This window comes from Ictalurus furcatus, chromosome 1 (genome assembly GCF_023375685.1).
Source record: "Ictalurus furcatus strain D&B chromosome 1, Billie_1.0, whole genome shotgun sequence".
NCBI classification, from domain to species: Eukaryota; Metazoa; Chordata; class Actinopteri; order Siluriformes; family Ictaluridae; genus Ictalurus; species Ictalurus furcatus.
The window spans coordinates 35,474,443-35,492,689 of NC_071255.1; the positions used below are offsets into that span (position 1 = coordinate 35,474,443).

Sequence of the window (18,247 nt, forward strand, 5' to 3'; positions counted from 1 at the left end):
GAATAACGTGACAGCTGATGAGTTTCGGGAGAGTGACAGAGCTGAGACGAGCCGCAGAGCCTTCAGGAAACCTCAGCTCTCCTCCACAGAGAGACACAGCTCTGTTTATCACTTCAGCCATGAAGCCTCTCTCTCTCTCTCGCTCGCTCGTCCGCCCCAGAGCACGCCGCAGAGACGACCCGGCCCGAGCGAACGAGTAGCGCGAGGCTTCAGAACACATTACACGCTCTGCAGATCAGCTCGCAGCTCGTCTTCATTAAGATGTGGGGGGAAAGCATCAGACGCGTCACTTTTACAGCCATTACTGGCACCTCTGCTTCAAACGCCTCTAAACACAAAACCACGACGATACAACGGCTCCCTCTTTATAACCCACAGCGCCGCTCAGTTCCGGCTTCTGATTGGTCAGAAGGTGTTGAAACTCCTTTTCCAGAACGGCAGCTCTAATATGCTGCCGTTTCTATAGTAACGGCTCATTCACAGGGACTTGTACGCAATCGCTTGAGAAGGTGAAAAGATGCTTGACATTTATGGAAGGAGTCTCCAGTGTCAGCACTGGAGGTGCGAATGTTCACTGACGCTCGAGAAGGCAACACGATACATTAAGAGCCGGGGAGGGGGGGGGTGTAAACTTTTGAGCAGGATGATCAGTGTATATTGTTTTCTTGTTTTGTTTTTTTTTTCCATTTAGTACCGCCCTTCAGACGCTAAATAAGATAGTTACATGTCTCCCAGAAGACAAAATAATAACAATTTACATCCTGTTCAAAAGTTTACACCCCCTCCCCCTGGCTCTTAATGTATCGTGTTGCCTTCTTGAGCGTCGGTGAACGTTTGCACCTTGTGTAATAGTCGTGTACGAGTCCCTCGGTCGTCCTCATTGGGAAAAGATGGATCTCAGCATCATATAGTCGCTGTGGGAAAGGAGTAAAATATGCAGATGCTGCTGGAAAAGTAAAGAATGTGCAGGACCTGGAGGATTTTTCTGAAGAACAGTGGGCGGTGTAACTGCTCAGGACGAACCGCAGCTGTAATATAATTAAATAGACCTTTGTATTTTGAACTGATGGTTTTGGAATTTGAACTTTCACCTCACGACAGCAACACGGCGTATAAGCGCGGGCATAATCCACCGAGGAGAGAACCACGTCATCACGCGCGTGCTTCTTTTCAGCCGTGACGCGGTGATGACTCCAGATGCGTGTAGGTCACCTGGCGTGTAGCTCGACAGCGCTGGGAATTTCCTCGCGACGCATCACGTAGCCTCGGCGGAGACGTGAAGCCGAGCTCCGGCTACGAATTACGGCCAAACCCATCGACGTGTGCGTTTCTAAGGACCGCGTGCGCCGATGCAAAAACTATACCCGAGTTAGCATAGAGGAAAATATTTCTCATTAGGAGATTAATAAACACCAAACTGTTAACTGTCCTCCTAGTTACATCCCACCATCATACGATAATAATCCGGAAACGGGAAAACGAAGGAATCAAACACGTCGAGTCATGCGCTTACATGTCAGAAGAGTTACAGCTTTACCTCTGACCGTTAGAAAGCGCCGACACTGGAGACTCCTTCCACATGGACAAACGCGTAACGTGAACTAGCCTGGGATTGGTCACTAGGGAGGAGGCGGACCAAAGCCCATTCATTCCGAGATGGATGAGTTTGAGGAGCTGCTTCTTCCTGCAGTCGTGGAAACCATCATGAAATCTTAACGACGACGCCTGCTGGAGTGGAGAACTCAAGTACTGGCAAAACCGTACTGGTACACTTACACCGGTAAACTCGTACCGGAGAACTAACCCTGGCCTCATAGTGAAGAACTTGTACTGGAGAACTCAGACTGAAGAACCCGCACTATAGAACTCGTACTGGCACACTTATGCTGGAGAACTCATACTGCAGAAGCTGAACTGGAGAACTCCCACTGGCACACTCATGCCGAACAACTTGTACCGGAGAAATCGCACTAGAGAACCGGTACTGGAGAACCCGCGTTGGCACACTCATGCTGGAGATCTCATACAGGAGAACTCGAACTGGAGAACCTGCACGTGGCATACTCATACTGGAGAACTCACATTGGCGCAATCATGCCACAGACCTCGTACTGGAGAACCCGTACTGGCACACTCATGCCAGAGAACACACACTGGAGAACCGTACTGGAGCGGTCCTACGTGACGGGAAAAACAGAACCCTAGAGAGTATGCGAGCTTGTAAGTGCTCTGGTGGAAGGCTGTTTAATCACCATGGTGTGCTTCATCAGCTGGGATCTTCTCAACCTCCCTGACCAAACAGAAATGGTTCTCCTCAGTGCAGGCCTGCGACGCCGGTTTCCATGCCCGACGTCATCTACATGTTAATTATGCTGAGGATTTAAGAAGGGAGGCTTCTTCTAACACTTCGAACTCCTTCTTCCTCTCCCTCTCTAGGGCGCCTGCGGAGAGAGCAACCGCAGAAGGAACGAGTGCACTGCTTCTTTCCCAGGCGGTTGGCCGAAGCCCAACACGTCCGGCTCACAAAGACGCCTCGAGGCTCGGCGCCCACTCACGCCAACACCCACCCACCATCTCTCGCTCCACACACAGAAACACATTCACACGGGGAATAAGAGACTGCAGGGGGGAAGAAATCGCAGAGTATCCACACCACAATTTATCTCCCCGCGTCGGCCCGGAGGAAGGCTGCGTTTTCATTAGACCCGGTAATAACGGCCCGGTAATGGGGTCGTTTAGCGTTCCGGGGCTCGAGTATCGGTCGCCAGCTGGTGATGGGAATACAGGGAGCCGGTTATGCAGGGTTTTTTTTCCCCCCCCTTTCTCTTTCGCACCCTCCGTGAGGTCTAGAGATCTCTTCCGTCCAGACGTGGTTAGCAGGAACCTTCGCACTTCCTGGATATTTGGATGGGAAGCAATTTAGGATTCAATTAGTAAGGAACGAACAGCGGTGTGGTGAGAAGGAACGGCGCTACCGCTACCACCCTGAAAATCCAGTTTCCGTTTCATTCCTCTTCTACTACAGAGATCTGACTTTGAAAGAATTCTATTAAACGACGTCAAGTCGAACTTTTAAAAAAAAAAAAAAAAAAATCTGTTTAGAGCTACATATGACGTATTCGGAACACGTTCCTACGATCACAAAAAAGACAAAAACGCGCAGCTTGTCACGTATCCGAGAAACACGTGACTCGCCACCGACCGTTACACGGCGCTGACACTGGAGACGCCTTCCGGAAATGTAAAACGACAATTCACGCACGTTTTTTTTTAAAAATTGGTTTATTTATCGAATTGTAACGTCGCACCGTTTTTACCTGGAAATAAAAGAGGCGTATAAATAAAATCGAGTCTCGGCCGACAAACCATTGCTCCGACAGGAGCGACACGCTTCGGCGTTTATTCTCAGAGCTGCCGAATGACGCGGAAAGGGTTCTAGCCATGGACTCGGGACGTCCACGCACAGCTCGGACGTCCAGGGGGGTCACGGAGCGACAAAAACCACGACGCGGCTCGCAGGGTCAGGATCCGAGGAGAGGGAGGTCGTCACGGGTCCAGCACGGCACGTTGACCCAAATCTCCTCTACGCACGCTCTCTAACGTACGTCGCCTTATAGTGAGGTCTAGACGTAGGTTTCATTTACTAACCACGAGAGCTGGCACCGAAGAGGAAAACTCCGTACGCAAACATAAATAAAAGATGTTTAACGGACCAACGAAGTCTGGAAATATTACGTTAGTGGCGTGTTTAATACAGAACACAGCTTGTTTCGGGTTTTATTTAGCTAGCTAAGCCTAGCTGAAGACAAGTCGCGATGTCGCTCATACGTGTGTGGAGGAAGCGGATACGTAATACAATCGATTAATAGTGAACTCGTGCGTGACGGAGTGATTCCAGACTCAGCGAGGCCTACACCTCAGGCTTACTCACGTCACGATACGATTGAACGTTTGTGAATCTGATACGACCCGATACGAGACCTTTAGCATCCTCAGATCGGTACGTGACTGGCTTCGTTCAGAATACGGCGTAGACCTCGGCGTAGACCTCGGCGTAGACCTCGGCGTAGACCTCGGCGTAGACCTCGGCGTTAACTCGCGCGTGATGACGACAGAGCAAAAAGTTTCGCGCGGTCTTTCACGGTGACGTTTGTTGGTAAACGAGACCTTTTAGCTGCGCACGGGAATCGAACAGGGCTTCGGCTGAACGCGCGTCGTGACGACGCCACGTCACATCACGCGTCTCGGCCCGAACCTGCGGTCATGGAAATAGAAAGATCGATAAAACTCGCACGTTCGTCCGAATTTCGCGGCGTTTCCTCGATTTCCGCGCTCGTGTCTGCGACCTGAAGGGACTGTTATTTACGGTTTGAAAATCTGCACGCTACAGAAGCGGCGGTGCGAAGCTGATGAGTCGATGCGCATGGAAATCAAATGCAAATCGACGATATTTATGATGTATTCAAAACACGCACGCAACGCTATTTCACTGACAGTTGGGGAAAAAACAAATGACTCGTCCTCGGAGGATCCTTACTAACGTCGGGTTTCCTCCGTTCACTCTATACAGAGCACAGGACCGTACGAAAGCGGCTTTCTATCGGCCTACCTGCTCTCTCACACACACACACACACACACACACACACGCACAGCTGACGTGACAAAGACACTATAATTACAGCGGTGACAGCAGAGAGGCCAACACATTACATCTCTGTCAGTCTCAATCCCGGAGACTGGAGTCTGCGAGTACGTGTCTGTCCTACTGAAACGCTCAACACCGCTCTCTCAGGGCTAAACACCGCCGCCGCGACACCCGGCACCTTGACCAGCTCGTACGGAAACGTCCCCCAGCCCTCGGATAATAAATCCATAAAGACGGTTCAGATCTCTTAATCCCGACTCATTAAATACAGCCGAAGCTCGTCTCTCCAGCAGTCCCGGGTTTTAAACTAGAGCCGTTAAACAGAGCTGCTCGGGATCTCACACGTCTCCGTGCTGCCGAGAGCGGAGGAAGACGACGGCGCGGCAAACGTCTCCGTCACCGGACCAGACGCGAGGACTAAAATCGAATCGGATCTAATCTAATCAATAACCGAGTGATGAAATGTCGATACGGCGAGTGATGAATGAAGTCACGTCACACGGGTCTACGAGATCGTCTGTGGGGGTTTTTTTTAATGACGATTATAAACTGCTCGATTTGATGTTAAGTTTGTACGCCATCTTAAAATCCGTCCGATAAAATCGTCAAGGTCCGTGATGGGTCATGATGCGTCCGGTTCTTGTAAAATATGCAATGACGGTATTATTACGTGATCTTTTGATATATGTTTAGAGTAGATTAAAAGGCAGGACCAGTAATACGCTGACACACAGTGTACGGTACAGTGTTTAAGGATCGTGATGTGATGTTTTTGCCGTATCGATTAGCCCTGAAATGACTCGAATGAAGTGATCGGTGCTGGAGCGAGTTCATCATCAGCATACGCATCACTTCATAGGCTAGGAGGAAGGGGGAGGGGCCGAAGGGTATAAACTATAATGTGCACTATACTCTACTGGGTTCATGCCTTGTGTGTGTGTGAGTGTGTGTGTGTGTGTGTGTGTGATTGCGCAGACACTCACCCTCCGCTGCCTCGGGATCAGTGAGTACAGCGTCCTGGACGGCGTGGATGCGAGTACATTCGGTGTTGTCCTGGTCCACCTGTTTACACGCGCTGCACGTGTATCCGTCCTGCACCTGTACGCCGCGCCCCGAGCCGTCCTGCTTCACACACTCCACGTGAACACACCTGAGAGACACGGGCACAGAAAACACACACATCATCAGCTCTGACTACTGACCATTTCCCAATCCTACTGGTGAACACAGAAGGAGAAAAAGACACAGGGAATGGGAGAGGCAGTGTTACACACACTCACACACACACACACACACACACACACACACACACACACACACACACACACACACACTATAGTGAGAGCTCTTTGGGATGAGTTTATTAAAGCGTATGGATTTGAAGGATGGCTCACAGCTGGACCTGGTTCTCTCCTGCACATCTTGCTGCAGGGAAGCCTCAGGCCTCCACACACACACACACACACACACACACACACACACACACAGACAGACACAGACATAGTTTTTTCCCCTTCACCTTATGTTCCATTGCTCCAAGTCTCTCTCCCTTCCTCTCTCTCCCACCTTCTATCTCCCTCTCTCCTTCTGTCTACCTCTCCTTCTATCTCCCTCTCTCCTTCTATCTCCCTCTCTCCTTCTGTCTACCTCTCCCTCTATCTCCCTCTCTCCTTCTGTCTACCTCTCCTTCTATCTCCCTCTCTCCTTCTATCTCCCTCTCTCCTTCTGTCTACCTCTCCCTCTCCTTCTATCTCTCTCCTTCTACCTCCCTCTCCTTGTCTACCTCTCCCTCTCCTTCTATCTCTCTCCTTCTATCTCCCTCTCTCTCCTTCCTTCTATTTCCCTCTCCTTCTGTCTACCTCTCCCTCTCCTTCTATCTCTCTCCTTCTATCTCCCTCTCTCACCTTCCTTCTATCTCCCTCTCCCTTCCTCCCTCCCTCCCTCCCTCTCTCTCTCTCTCTCCCACCTTCTATCTCCCTCACTCCTTCGGTCTACCTCTCCCTCTCCTTCTATCTCTCTCATTCTGTCTCCCTCTCTCTCCTTCCTTCTGTCTCCCTCTCTCTCCTTCCTTCTGTCTCCCTCTCTCCTCCTGTCTCTCTCTCTCCCTCTTTCTCCCTTCCTCTCCCTCTCCCCTCCCTCCCCCTTCCTCTCCCTCTCTCCCTCCTTCTATCTCCCCCCTCTCTCTCTCCCTCCTTCTATCTCCCTCTCTCCTTCTGTCTCTCTCTCTCCTTCTCTCTCCCTTCCTCTCCCTCCTTTCGTCTTCCTTCTCTCTCTCTCTCTCTCTCTCCCCCTTCCTCTCCCTCCTTCTGTCTCCCTCTCTCTCCCCCTCTTATGTAAATCGGAAGCTGATTTCCACAACAGAAATGCAAATACTGGCACTGACGATTAGCAACGACGTGACGTCATCAACGGGGCGGCGGCTAAACGCCATCATCGCTTCACCACATTACAGTTCCAGCTGTTTAAACCCCTGAATCTGAATGCTTTCAAACGTTTTGCTGTTTTAAACACACATTTTAAATAATTAAATTTAATTTAATAATAATTTAAATTTAATGTAATATTACACCTCTTTTATTCCCCCAGGCCCCCTTTATTTATTTATTTATTTATTTATTTATTCATTCCTGCTGCATCCCATCCATTCAGTTCAATTCCAAACGGCTTTTATTCCCTTTTCATGCTCACTGCATGGGGAACCAGTGCATTACAGACCCTACATAGTGCACTCAATACAGCTGGACTAGAGAATAAGCCTGCTGGGATGCACGCATGTAAATAAAGTCACAGCAGGTTTATCTAGAGAAGTTCAATTCTGACCAGAGATATCATCGCGAGCGTAAAGTGATGTGCGAGATCGTAACAACATTATATCCTGATACATGAAGACATTTCTACGGTAACACGACACGTCTCGAGATGACGCTTCACTACCAAACGGCTCACGGAACATTAGCAGCCGGAGATAAATAAATAAATAAATAAATAGACAAATAAATAAATAAAAACGATTAGTTCGATGGAACTTATTTTACAGAGAAATAAAAACAAATAATTGGAAGAAAAAAAATTTAATAATAATAATAATAATAATAATAATAATAATAATAATTACTTACAACTGTAAAGGAAACAAAACAATTCTAACATTAAAGGTCAGATGTTTACAAAAACATATTACTGAAAACCGAAAAAAGCCGACGAATATTAATTCTAATATTGAACGTTTTGTCTTCAAAAATAAAATTCCTTAAAATTTAAAAGTGTACATTATATATATATATATAAATAAAGATAAAACGTGAGACCTGCATTGAAGTTTTTCCCCCAACTTGATGGATTTTAACACATTTTTATTATTATTTTTCCAATCAAACACGTGGAATTAAATATATGTGTATGTGTGTATAAAGTCTTTTATGTACATCAAGAAATATAAGGTTTAATTGAAACAAAAATAAAAAAAAACTAAATGAAGTAGTGACTTGAGGATCCGTATTTGTTTTGCCTTGGAATACGTCAAACTTAGACATAATTTAATACTGAAATCATTCCTACAGCCACACACCACACTGCTCCACATCAGGACCTGAATTTAAAATAAATACACGAAAATAATCAACCAGAGCTGTTTAAGATAAAACTAACGGTAATTGAAGTGCTATCGTGTACGTCGACGTATAAAGCGAGCGTGCGTTAGACAGGAACTCGGACACGCGCCGAGAGCAACGTGGCGGAACAGAGTAAATAATTCAGTTATTTCCGTTTCACGGTGAATGAAAGCCCACCCACTCGCTCTCTTACCCACCGTAACTCGGTGTAACCCGAATACCCCACCGAGGCGAATTCTATGACCCCTGACCCCACAGCATCGATCACAAAGAGCGAAGAGCTGCTGTGCCGAACTCACTCAGGCACGAGGCAGGGTGAGAGGTCGTCACGGCGATTCCCTTCCCTACCCCAAACCTAAAATGCAACCCCCCAACCCCACCCCCGAGGATCTGATTACATCGCCCCTCGGCCGAGCCGTCCGAATCCGATCATTGACATCCAATTACTCAACAAATTACACGCACATCACGTCTAAAGAGACGTTGTGAGAGCACACGTGACTTTTAAACCATACACGAGGAATCCTTCATCTCAGCAATAAGACGTAATTACCAGCTTATTCACTGTTAATAAATACATTTTATATTATTATCGTATATAAAGAACTGCTTATTTGCTGATTTACAATACTGAATTACTTTACTTAATTGACTGCATTACTTTATGACTTACTCAGTCACTCGGTTAATTAACGGAATTATTATTAAAAGCAGTTGATCAGTCCCAACACATTTGGTGCTAACGTTGCTAACGATTACAGAAGCTAATATCGCCCAGGTTAGTGTTCGGCATAAGAAACGTTTATACTCGCTTCAGTAAATACTTCAACGGTTTCATTAAAAATGAAATGTTCCCATTAAAAATCAAAAGTGCACCACATTTCCCTTATGATTCCTTCAACCATACAGCTCCGCCTTCATACTTGAGGCCACGCCTCCAACACTGGACCTACACTAGCTATATACACACACTAGATTATATATATATATATATATATATATATATATATATATATATATATATATATATATATATATATAAATATATAATACACACACACACACACACACACATATATATATACACTTATTCATGCTCCAATGTGCATGAATCTGTGATAATCTGGATTTTTTCATAATTCTTACCTTTTGCAGGTGTTGCATATGAGAGTGTCCTTGGGAAGGTCTGAATCTTGTCCCCGCCCACAAACATGACACATGGGTGCAGGGTGTTGTTGCTGTTGGCAACAGTCACACAGGCTGCTGGACGTCCACTGACCCAGGGCCCGGGCACCACACTGTGCGCACGTCCGACAGTTCTGCAAACACACACACACACACACTGACTGTGATTACTGAACTTTACGTGACCTTTTAAAGTGAATAAACATCAGAACTAAACAACAAGTGGCTAAGTGTGTAATATTTTTAAAAAGCTTTGCGTCACTGCACAAAAACCCATACATTTAAAACCTTACATTAGGCACACTTCACCCCCCCCCCCCTCTCGCTCGCTCTCTCTCTCTCCACTGTGATACATATTATTCATGGCAAACACCAAAATCAATCTATATTCACTTAGGCTGTAATTACGTTCCCACAGAGACTGAAAACCATCATCACCATCATCATCATCACCATCATCATCATCATCATCATCATCATCATCATGCAGCTCTGCATGTGATCACCATGCTGCAAATTTCATTACGCTTTCAAAATGGCCACTTCGAGCTCATCAAAGGAGGCCCTCAGAGAGAGAGAGAGAGACAGAGAGAGAGAGAGAGAGAGAGAGAGAGAGAGAGAGAGGCGCTCTTATCTGCTCTAAAATCTTCACGTCCAGCCGACGACCATGACACGGAGACAGACACGCTCCGGAACAACACTGAGCTAAACGCTCTAATTTTCTATTATTACTGATCAGGTATATGCTGTAATACCATGAGTGAGAGAGAGAGAGAGAGAGAGAGAGAGAGAGAGAGAGAGAGTCAGAGAGAGAGAGAGATGTGTCAAAATGCTGCTAGTCCAGGACAAAGAACAGAGGACATCAGGGACTTGGGGCGGAGTCACTGTCCCTCAAACGTTTTTTGTTGTTTTTTTTATATCAAAAAAAAAAATCTGACATGAAGAAAAGCACTGGTAAATACTGTGCAAGGACAGAGCGTCATATGGGTGGCAGACCACTGACAGGTAAGACATTCTGTGGTGGAGGCGGATCCGTAACGGGACGAGGAGGCAGAAGCGTAACGGGACGAGGGGGCGGACGCGTAACGGGACGAGGGGGCGGACGCGTAACGGGACGAGGGGGCGGAAGCGTAACGGGACGAGGGGGCGGACGCGTAACGGGACGAGGAGGCGGAAGCGTAACGGGACGAGGGGGCGGACGCGTAACGGGACGAGGAGGCGGAAGCGTAACGGGACGAGGGGGCGGACGCGTGACGGGACGAGGGGGCGGACGCGAGACGGGACGAGGGGGCGGACGCGAGACGGGACGAGGGGGCGGACGCGTGACGGGACGTGGAGGCGGACGCGTGACGGGACGAGGAGGCGGATCCGTAACGGGACGAGGGGGCGGATCCGTAACGGGACGAGGGGGCGGATCCGTAACGGGACGTGGAGGCGGATGCGTAACGGGACGAGGGGGCGGATCCGTAACGGGACGTGGAGGCGGACGCGTAACGGGACGAGGGGGCGGATCCGTAACGGGACGTGGAGGCGGACGCGTAACGGGACGAGGGGGCGGACGCGTGACGGGACGTGGAGGCGGACGCGTGACGGGACGTGGAGGCGGACGCGTGACGGGACGTGGAGGCGGACGCGTGACGGGACGAGGGGGCGGATCCGTAACGGGACGAGGGGGCGGATCCGTAACGGGAGCTTCTTTTCATTACAGCCATTACAAAACATCTTCTGATGTGAAAAGAAGAAGAATTTGTGATGTAAGCGGCGAGTCTCTGAGCAGTTCGTCCCTGCGCTGTGTTCACACAGACTTAAAGCTTTTCACTTTGGACAGTAAAATGTACTCAGAGCCAAAAGTAGGCTTCAGATCGTAAATCCCTTCACAGCTGTCGTCATGTTTGCTGTGCATTAGCGAAGTCTCTCATCTGATCGTGCAACAATTCAGCCCCTAAACCACAGGAAACACTCAAGAAGAAGAAGAAGAAATAATGATTATAATAATTCAAAATAAGAAGAAGAATTTAAAAAGAAAAGAAAAAAAAAAGAACAGAAAAGAAAAACAAAATAAAATAACAGAAAATAAAAGAAATGAAATTTTTTGTTTCTTCAAGCAGCAGCAGCAAAACTGACAGAGACACAGCCAACAAGGGTAGGTTCCACGTCTCCTTATTCTCCTCTCCCAGACGTCACGTGTGGGTCTGCGAGCAAACAGCACATATAACTCAATTTACTCTGGCAGCTCTGGGTGTTTTCTCCTGCACCGACAGGGAGGAGATTCATTACAGCCAAAAAAAAAAAAGGCTGACAGCTGCTAATCACGGCCTGGAATCAACACAACCCGAGTGCATCCCTCCACACCTCCTCCGCTCACATCCCTCCATTTCCATTTCCTGCAGCCGCCTGAGCCAGAGCCAGGCTGTAAGTCTTCCTGACACACACATACGCGCTCACACACACTCACACTCCCACTGAGAGGCTTTGATCTGTCCGTTAATGAGGGCGCCAACATTATTAACATTTCTTCTCGGCATGCAGGACTGAACAGCAGCGTCTGTCCGTAAAGGGCCAGAAGGTTAGAACGATATTCCCAACGGAGCACACGGACAATCCGAATATTCCCAAACAATTCCCAAACGCATGACGATTCTGTGTCGATACACACACGTCATAACTAGGAACGCTTTCGTTTTTCTTGGCGGGGGACGGTGGGGGGGGGGGGGGGGGTTACCCAAGTCCACAGCACCATACAGATTAACTAAAAAAAACTGTACAATAGAGCTTTAAAAATACATTCATAATTAATAACGAATCGGGATCGTTGTCCTAGGCATCTCGAAAGCTCCTCCTACTTCTCAGGGAACGTTACACAATGGAAAAACTCTCATAGGAATTCATCCAGAATTCCGATATTCCCGAGTTTGGATTTTTCCCCCCTCCGTGCAGCATGGTCCAATGGGAGAGCTTCTGTAAATAGCACTAAAGGTGTTGAAAGCAGTGAGAGCATGAACTCTCCACACACACACACACACACACACACACACACACACACACACACACGACCTGTACGACCTGTCAACACACATCAGCACACATTCAGACCTCTTTCTCTCTCACACACACACACACACACACAAACGCTGCTGCTCTCTATCTTCCTGTTCCTCGTCTAGCCCTGCCCGAGGGCTGAAAAACAGCACTAAAAAGCACAGACGCTATTTTCCACCGACAGCTAAACACAGACGAGACGAGAGAAGAGAGGAGGAGGAAGAGAGGAGGAGGAGGAGGAGGAGGAGGAGGTAAGAGACATGGTCAACTCGGCTGCAGGATTCAGGTCAACAGAGTTTCACCCGGAGAGCGTGAGTGAGAGTGAGCGCTTAACACTTTTCCACTCTCACTTTCAGAACCTGGGGGAAATGGCACGTGGTGAGATTCCTCCACCGAGCAGGGACGCTACGGTTTACCGGTCAGTCACGACGTAGGACCTCGGCGTTCACTTCTGTGACCAGGTCACAGGTAAGGCTTCCTTCTGATGACTCTTCCATGCAGATTCGAACGTATTTCCATCTATTACTGTCTATTTTTCTTTTTTAACCTCATCAACCAACGGTTCTCATCCCATGTGTGTCCAGCTTTGACACTCCATAAACGCAGGATGGGTTTCACAACCCGTCCCCCTGTGGACTCGCACCTCCGTTTCCCTGAGCCGTGACGCGACTGCACTGAACACACCACTCGCACAATGGTCCTCACTCAGGTCCTGTTTACGCTACTGCGTTTGGGTTTTAAAATGAAAACGATCCTCGTCCACGCTGGCGTTCCGGAAACGATCTCCGTTCACGCTACACGACCGAAAACGCACGTCACGTCACCATTCACGTGCATGCGCATACAAGTGTAAACGGGAAGCTGGTTGCGAGTCCAAACCGGCGTTCCGTGTGGCACTTGAAATGAGATTTGTTGGCGAGCGCTCTAATCGTAGCTCGCCTCTCGCGCACGTACAGCGGCTGATAAGAACGACGACGAAGCCGGCAAAGCTTACGGTTCGGTCTCCGTGTTGTCGTGTATACGGTCGAGGTAGCGTAACGGTCATACGGTAGGGGCTTGACGAATCAGGGACGGATATGCGATGATCCGGAAGACTCGGTCAGGGGGCGAATGTGGGCGGAGCCACGCCTTCTTTTGGTCTGTTTACACTGAAACACCAGCGCAGTGTTTTCAAGCTAAAACGGCGTCTCCGAAAGTCTCCGTTTCCGAGGGTCGAAAACGCCCGGGTAGTGTAGACGACAGGCGTAACCGTAGCAACGGTTATGCATTTTTAAAACGAAAACGCACTAGTGTCAACAGAGCTTCGGTCAAACGCAGCAAAGCGCACGCCGTTGCTGACCAAAACTACCCCCAGACCTTTTCTGTTTACGTCAGAGGAAACGTTTTCATTCGCACTACCGTAGAAAAACTGTGCGTTTAAACGTTTCCAGGGTCTCCACCTTCACTAAAACAGACAAGTCCCTCGTTTCTGACTAGCTGTTCGGTCGAAAACGTTCGACACAGCGAACTGCTGTTGTTTTACGGTACACTGGTCTAATGCACGTCGAACGATTTTATTTTATTTCAACGAACTCGGAGGAGCGTGACAGAACGGCGAGGACGCAGCTTTCGGCTCACTCGCGTGAGACGACGGGAGGGGGCGGGGCTTCCAGGGAGCTTCGTTGATCTGACGTTTTTTTTTTTTTAAATGGCCGACGTTAAAAGGCAGCGCTCTCATGTGATCACGTCATTCATTTATGATTGTTTACGCAAGGCAGGCCTGTACTGCGTTTACATTTCATTTATGTACATATCGTTTAAAACCATGACGTGTTTAAACTAGGTTATTATACCATGGACATCTCAATCCCCAAGATAGTGAGGTCAAAAAACCAGCTCTCTCTCTCGCCGTCTCTCTCTCTCTCTCTCTCTCTCTCTCTCTCAGTGTGTGGGTGGTCTTCATCACACTGCTTACCTTACACCTCCAGCCACCGGTAGGGAGGGAGTCCATTACAGGCTCCAGGCAGAACGTGTGATATCCTTTGTCACACATGTCACACACCAGCATCTTGCTGTCCTCCCCAGGATTCCTGAAAGCAAACGACAATAAAAGTTAATCACATAACACCACGGTGTGCTTAAAAAACAAACAAACTGTAAAACAGCAACCGGCTTCAAACGGAGAGACTCGATCCGATAAATTATCTCTGCTAATAATGACAAGTGGCAGCGATTTGCCGTTCGTCTAATTGAATAAGCCGTTCCACCCAGGGACCGCCATCTGCAAACTCCACGTGACGGCTTCATTACGCGCCTCAGACGACGCTCTCCGGCTGATGGAGATGGCGTTCGTTGCTTAAGCAGCCAAACGAACGAGTCATTAAACGCACTCCGTGAGAAACGGCGCTTTGGCAGCTGCGAGTCCAAACCAGGTGATGAATTTAAATCAGAGGGGCTGCAAACGTGAGATTTACGGAACACTGACAGAACCCTGAGGAGCTCAGACGGGTACAGAGGAACGGCTGGAGACCGGACCTTCATCACGTTCGGGATCCAGGAACGTGTTTTTCAACCTGATGCAGATCCATTAAATGGGAACATCATGTGATATTTACAGCTGTGGAGAGAGAGTGTGAGCGAGCGAGCGAGCGAGAGAGTAAAGCCTCCTCCAGCTCCTCAGAGCATTTCAGTCTGTCAATCAATCAATAAATAAATAAAAGTTTTTGAAATAAACGGAATATTTGGGGTTGTTTTTTGCTCGTCTTTTTCCAATCGTCCCTCTCCAGAAGCAAATGACCAGTTATTCATTTTATTAGGTGCAATTCCAACCAGGAACTAAAGGATCACACAAATATCCAAAATGACACAATTCCTGTGGAAGTGTTCCTAAAGAACTGCAGGAACCAGAACTGTTAGCAAACTCTGAGCTGCTGACGTCAAATCACTAATAAAGTCCACAATTCCCAAACTGTTCCTGAAGTTGAGTCCAAAATTCCCCAAACTGTTCCTGAAGTTGAGTCCAAAATTCCCCAAACTGATCCTGAAGCTGAGTCCAAAATTCCCAAACCGATCCTGAAGTTGAGTCCAAAATTCCCAAACCGATCCTGAAGCTGAGTCCAAAATTCCCCAAACCGATCCTGAAGCTGAGTCCAAAATTCCCAAACTGATCCTGAAGTTGAGTCCAAAATTCCCAAACTGATCCTGAAGTTGAGTCCAAAATTCCCCAAACTGATCCTGAAGCTGAGTCCAAAATTCCCCAAACTGTTCCTGAAGCTGAGTTCAAAATTCCCCAAACTGTTCCTGAAGCTGAGTCCAAAATTCCCCAAACTGTTCCTGAAGCTGAGTCCAAAATTCCCCAAACTGTTCCTGAAGCTGAGTCCAAAATTCCCCAAACTGTTCCTGAAGTTGAGTCCAAAATTCCCAAACCGTTCCTGAAATCGAGTCCAAAATTCCCCAAACTGCTACTCAAGTTGAGTCCAAAATTCCCAAACTGTTCCTGAAGCTGAGTCCAAAATTCCCCAAACTGTTCCCGAAGTTGAGTCCAAAATTCCCCAAACTGTTCCCGAAGTTGAGTCCAAAATTCCCCAAACTGTTCCTGAAGCTGAGTCCAAAATTCCCAAACTGTTCCTGAAATTGAGTCTAAAATTCCCAAACTGCTACTTAAAACCAAAATTCCCAAACTGCTACTTAAGTCAAAAATTCTTGGATTGCCATCCAAGTTGAGTCCAAAATTCCCCACCCATGTAAAATCCCACCTAAAATGTTGTGCTTATGAAGTTAGCATTAATTATCGTATTAAACCAGACACAGGGCGTAATTTCACGCCTTTCCTTGATGCGTCTTGAGATCACAATCTTCTGTGCTTAATTTTTCCTTTCTGCTTGTAGAGGGGAAAAAAACCTCAAAATATCACATAATGTTTGTACATTTCTGTTCATGCTGTACCGCCTCTGCTATTAAACTTCTAAAGCTTAATTACTTGCTTTTCTTCCCTTTTTCCAGTTTGTTCTTGTACGGCACGGCAGGTTCCACTTCAACAGCTCGGAAAATCTCTGTAGCAGGATCTAAAAAGGTTCCTGGATTTACAGTCCAGGTCCTACAACCAGCCTGAAAGCACTAGTGCACACGTTCCTGAAGCCAATTATTTCTGATCGCGTTACATCATCGCTGTCCTGACTACTGAGGAAACACCACTGAAGTCTCTTTGTATCTGATCAAATGACCGGCTGATCATAAAGTCCCACTTTATCTGATCATCTCGGAGCGCTTTATTTTCCCATGTTAAGAATGTCTTCTTTCATCAAAAATGACCTCTCATACGTTTTATCCATTTACAGTTACTATAGAAACAATAACACAAACTGCGGCACGAACTGCTGTCAGAGAAAACGAGAATATAACAGAGCTTTGGCAGACGATCATCGAACGCGCGCCGGTTCAGTACCGGTCCGCAGATCAGGAACTAGCTCACCTGCACGTGAGGCAGACTTTACAGTCGGGACACTGCCAGCCCGCCCTCTTTAACGCCGTGACCACAACTTCCAGACATGCACCATGGTAGTGTTGACCACACGTAGTGCAGAAGAGCTGGTCATGCAGATCACCGGGACTGTCACACACCAGGCACTTCACATCGTCCTTATCTGAGAGAGAAACGCAACCATTTATCTTTCAGAAAATTATACATGGATATGATATTTCATAATAAAGGAAGGCTAGTAACAGTCATCACAGAAAGTGTGTGTGGGTGTGTGTGTGTGTGAGAGCAGGGAATGACTCACATCGCACGAGGGCGAGCTGGATGTGGTCGGGACAGAGGAGCGTGTATGTCCTGACGTCCTGGAAGGTGCCGGCAGCAGCAGCACAGGGGAAATGGTAGGAGCGGCTACAGCCCTCCTCACAGCACTTAATGGAGGCTCCAAGGCGCTTACAATATGCACAATACTACACACACACACACACACACACACACACACACACACACAAAAGCAAAACAAATAAAATTACAAATCAGTAGTCAAATCAAAGTCAAATCACAAAAGTCTAAAATTCCCACACTGCTACCCAAGATGAGTCCAAAATTCCCACACTGCTACTTCAGTCCAAAATTCCCACACTGCTACCTCAGTCCAAAATTCCCACACTGCTACCCAAGATGAGTCCAAAATTCCCACACTGCTACTTCAGTCCAAAATTCCCACACTGCTACCTCAGTCCAAAATTCCCACACTGCTACCCAAGATGAGTCCAAAATTCCCACACTGCTACCCAAGATGAGTCCAAAATTCCCACACTGCTACTTCACTCCAAAATTCCCACACTGCTACCCAAGATAAGTCCAAAATTCCCACACTGCTACTTCAGTCCAAAATTCCCACACTGCTACCCAAGATGAGTCCAAAATTCCCACACTGCTACCCAAGATGAGTCCAAAATTCCTACACTGCTACTTCAGTCCAAAATTCCCACACTGCTACCCAAGATGAGTCCAAAATTCCCACACTGCTACCCACACTTGTGTGTGCTACCCACACACAATTCCCACACTGCTACCTCAGTCCAAAATTCCCACACTGCTACCCAAGATGAGTCCAAAATTCCCACACTGCTACTTCAGTCCAAAATTCCCACACTGCTACCCAAGATGAGTCCAAAATTCCCACACTGCTACCCACACTTGTGTGTGCTACCCACACACAATTCCCACACTGCTACCTCAGTCCAAAATTCCCACACTGCTACCCAAGATGAGTCCAAAATTCCCACACTGCTACCCAAGATGAGTCC

At 47.6% G+C, this 18,247-nt stretch overlaps 1 protein-coding gene across 1 annotated transcript in view; it reads right to left on the minus strand.

Moving 5' to 3' along the window:
• kmt2ca (lysine (K)-specific methyltransferase 2Ca) overlaps positions 1–18,247 on the minus strand; it is a 196,657-nt gene that overhangs the window by 86,498 nt on the left and 91,912 nt on the right. Inside the window, exons 8-12 of the mRNA XM_053624820.1 lie at positions 17,242–17,404; positions 16,932–17,103; positions 14,436–14,550; positions 9,404–9,576; positions 5,630–5,796 (exon numbers count right to left, since the gene is read on the minus strand). Of these exons, the coding sequence (XP_053480795.1) occupies positions 5,630–5,796; positions 9,404–9,576; positions 14,436–14,550; positions 16,932–17,103; positions 17,242–17,404 (790 nt within the window). The remainder of the gene's footprint in view (positions 1–5,629; positions 5,797–9,403; positions 9,577–14,435; positions 14,551–16,931; positions 17,104–17,241; positions 17,405–18,247) is intronic.